General features: G+C 40.2%; 1 protein-coding gene across 1 annotated transcript; it reads right to left on the bottom strand.

Moving 5' to 3' along the window:
• Positions 1–406: 406 nt before the first annotated feature.
• On the bottom strand, positions 407–3931 carry MGP (matrix Gla protein). Its single transcript, XM_082742367.1, has 4 exons — positions 3604–3931; positions 2151–2183; positions 1232–1307; positions 407–787 (listed from the first exon to the last, which is right to left on the bottom strand). Exons 1-4 carry the CDS (start codon positions 3662–3664, stop codon positions 646–648), a joined length of 312 nt encoding a protein of 103 aa, XP_082598493.1. The 5' UTR covers positions 3665–3931; the 3' UTR covers positions 407–645.
• Positions 3932–4223: the final 292 nt, after the last annotated feature.

Raw genomic sequence — 4223 nt, forward strand, 5'->3', positions numbered from 1 at the left:
AGGAGGCATTCACCCATCCTAAGGTAGAGTCTAGACAAATTATGGCTGAATGTCTTCTAAGTTTCATTCTTGCTATGTAGATATGTTTCTTTTTTTTTATTTTTAAAGATTTTATTTATTTATTTGACAGATAGAGATCACAAATAGGCAGAGAGGCAGGCAGAGAGAGAGGAGGAAGCAGGCTCCTCACTGAGCAGAGAGCCCGATGCGGGGCTCGATCCCTGAACCCTGAGATCATGACTTGAGCCGAAGGCAGCGACTTAACCCACTGAGCCACCCAGGTGCCCCTAGATAGTTTCTAATGAGCACTAGAATATGATTAACAGAATTTCCTGTTCTGGGTTAGATGGATCATGGTTTAAATATCTTAGTACTTTTTTTTACAGAAGAAATCAGACTCACAAAATGAAAGTATCCAACCAACAGTTTATTACATACTAATCACACATCTTAACTCCCTCTTGACCTTTCACAACATTGCACTTACACTGCGTATCAGCCTGGGATCGGGAAGGAGAGCAGCAGCCAGACAAGAACATGTAAGAAGTAAGCAATTCTTATGTGTTTATGTAGTTCGATGATGCTACTGCAAAGGAATACAAAACCAGACACCAGGCTCTGGAAAAAAAGAGACGTTTTCTAATCTCATTTGCTTCCTCGCCGCCGCCGGAAATAGTGATTGTAGGCAGCATCGTATCCATAAACCAGGGCAAAGCGTTCGCAAAGCTTGAAGTCATCACAGGCTTCCCGATTGATCTCATAGGCAGGCTTGGTGCGTTCTCTGATCCTAGAATGTTGGTGGTTGGGGGGAAAGAGGCCCAAAATTAGAAGCATAGAGTTGGGGTGGGGGGAAGAAAGGGAAAAGAGGGGAAAGAAAGAATAAGAAAATATAGGAGAGAGATCCCATTCATCCCCCAATATTAAAGACACTTAATAGGGGGAAAGGTAGAACAGGGAAATTTTTTTTCTTTTCTTTTCTTTTTTTTTTTTTTTAAGCGAAAACAGAAATTTTCTTTCTGTCCTCCTTTTCCCTTCTCCCTCTCTCAGCTTTCTGGGTCTTTCACAAACTAGTCTTCTTGAAATTCAGTTATTTTCTATACACTGTTTTTAATTCTTTGATTTAGGGTTACAATTAGAAATGATTAAAAAAATGGAATGTTTCTCATTCCATTCAGATCAGGGATGCTACATTGGGTAAAATTACCTCCCCTCATCAAGTTTTGTTACTCACCTCTCTTGGGCTTTAGCTCTCCATCTCTGTTGCTGGGACATAAAAGTATTAGCATTTCTTCTGTTAATGAAGGGATCTTCAAAGAAAAAAGAAATAATTGCAGTTTCAGAGAAGCAATAGTTGGAGATATTTCCATGAATATTCCCTGACATAAATACATTTGAAAACTCATTAACTCATACATTTCATGTAACTAGCTATCTTATGAAACTCAGAGGGAAAAGTAAAGCAGATTTTATAAACTGCCTAATCAAAAGAAATCAGTATATGCTTTTTAGAGGTTTGTTACATAGGCCACAGTTATTTTTATTTGTTTATTTCACCTTTGGGCAATTGCTTTGCCTTTCTCAATTTGGTATTCCTAGTCAGTGTGTTTTTAATTCCTGTGAGGAGAAACTCTGTCTGTCCTGAGGACTTGTGAAGCATAATTTTAGATCACCAGAAATGGACAGTGTAAATATCATGAAAATAATGAACAAACTGGGAATGAGGGTGATATATTCCTTCTTCCTGTACTCAGTCTTTGTTAACTAGATACTCAATGGCATTCAACATAATGCTGACGACTGTGGTTTCCCAGCTCACTGGGCCTCTAATTTCATACTTTGCCATACTTCACCATTTGTTATTACTTCTTATTTTCCATCTGTGTGGCTGATGTGGTGCCAGCTTAAAATTTCCAAATGCCTCCAACTCTGCTGAATGCAGTTTCAACACCATATCACACTATTTCAAGCCTATACCATTGTGCATCTGGTGATTTTTATAGTTGTTAGATTCTTCAATTTCATTTTCCAAAAGAGGCCCTCTTTCCCTTCCCTATATGATCTCCACATACTATCATTTTGTCTGCTTAAGAATAGGAAGAGAGATTCTTTAAAACATGAGATTTAAATAAGGAAGTCAAATGTTCACTTACTAATTTCATAGGATTCCATGCTTTCATGAGATTCTGGAATTAAAAAAAAAGTTTCCGTTGATTATTATTTATCACACATGACAATGGTCTAAATTGAAGGAGAGAAAAGAGTCAAAACGATGTGAAGAATATAGTGAGCAAGTGTGATTATTACAAATTTCAGGCATTTAGGATTGAGGAGTTGTTTCTCTAGCTCTGTCCTTGGTGTAGAGATCTCTACACTTCAGTTTTTTCTGATGAGGAAGGAGCCAGTGGTTACAGTCTTGGCTATAAGTTCCCAAGGGCTTTGATGTCTTCAGGCTAAAATAAGCTGATTTAAGTGCTACGCACAGATTTCCAGAGAGGCTGCTTCTCTGATTCATTTGAGACCTGTCCAAGAGCACGGTTGAGAAGGACAAAGGGGTCCAGAAAATAGCCCAGGTCCTCCCGGCAGTGTGGGGATATGGTCAACCAGGACCTACCAAGATAGTTTTCTAAGAGGTTCTGAAAGCCTCGTAAGAACCTGTGTGAACTTGGCAGTCACAGAAACCACTGGTTCCAGGTGACATCTCCCACTGGGCTGAAGCCAGTTCAGAGAAAAGCTGAGCTGATGCCAAAGCATAAGTTTTCTTCTTTCTACCACTTCTCTGTGCACAGTAGGTAAATTTGGCAATACGGGGTTTATATTTGTAAGCAAGTGATTTTATTTGAAAAACCAAAGAGGAGATGAAGAGATCAAATCCTCTGATACAGAAACCATGTGAATAATTTCAAGAGTCAGAAGAAAAGTACAAGTGGTTGTTAATATAATTGAGGTTCAAGGACATCTAAATATCCAGATAATTGAAGCATAAGATGGATTGAAAATAATCTTCCTTCAGATTCTCTTTCATAAGTTTTGAACAGACACAGGTGTAGTTAACGGCATAGAGAAACCAGGTAGAATTTATCTTTTGACAATTGGAATTATACACCCATTTTTCTCTGAGATTCTTTAAATGTAGAACTCTGTTTTTAAATTAATTCACTGAACAAATGTAGGAAGTTCATGAGATTGATCTGTCCCTGCATAAGGCTAAACTTAACATTTCATGTGATAACTGCTTTTCTTAAAAATGAGTGATTTAACTAATACCTTTAACCAACTGTTATCAAAATATAAATAAACATCCCTAAAAATGAGAGCTTGGGGGCTGGGAATTTGATATCTTTCTGAAACAGCAAAATTTCTAGGTGTATAGTGACTTACCATAGACAGGACATGCTTGCTAAGTCTGGATATTTCAGATGTAAAGAAGATTTGATGGGACAAATCAGTGTCCATAGGGCTTAGGAAATGGTAGATTGATGGTACTTTAAGATTCTAGTAGAGAGAGGGGGAAGAAGAGGAGCAGGGAAGGGGAAAAATAAAAATAAATTGAAATCAGAGGCAGAAAAGAAAAACCAGAAAAGCGGTAGAAGAAAGTTTTCTCACCGTAGCACAGAGCTGTCACGGCCAAGGCAGCCAGGATGGAGAGAACGAGCAGGCTCTTCATGGTCTCTCCGTGTTCTGTGGGTTGGTCTCACTGGCTTGTGCAGCAGTAGACAGAAGAGAGCTTCTGTGGGCTGTTCGTGAAAGGCTGTGAAGTTTTTATAAGAACTAGAGCAGCTGAAAGGGGAGGAACCAGTGGGAGGGGGCCAGAGAAGGTGGAGACTGGTTGGCCCTAAACTAGCACTGGGACTTTTCCCAAATCCTCATTCCTTCCAGATAGTATCTGCTCTGGGTGGGCAGTTTCCCTCAATCCTTGGCCAGACTGTGCTACAGCAGGACGCTGCCCTGCTACGGACGTTGTGGCCGCCCTGACTTTGGGGCCAGACCTGGGCAAAGGTCCACGGACAAGGGAGTTGCCACAAACACATGTTTGCCTTTCTAATTCCTTCTCCGATCCACTATCCTGGCCCTGACTGCAGGTCGCGGGTGCAGACAGAGCTGTAGTGTTCTGCTGGCTCCCCTGATGGATGGATGAAAGTTTCTGAGGGCAAAGGACTTCCCTTCATAAACTGGTTCTGATGTAAACTTATTTTCCCAGTAGGGTTGAACTATCAATCCTAGAC

Source organism: Mustela nivalis, assembly GCF_964662115.1.
Source record: "Mustela nivalis genome assembly, chromosome: 7".
Lineage (NCBI taxonomy): Eukaryota > Metazoa > Chordata > Mammalia > Carnivora > Mustelidae > Mustela > Mustela nivalis.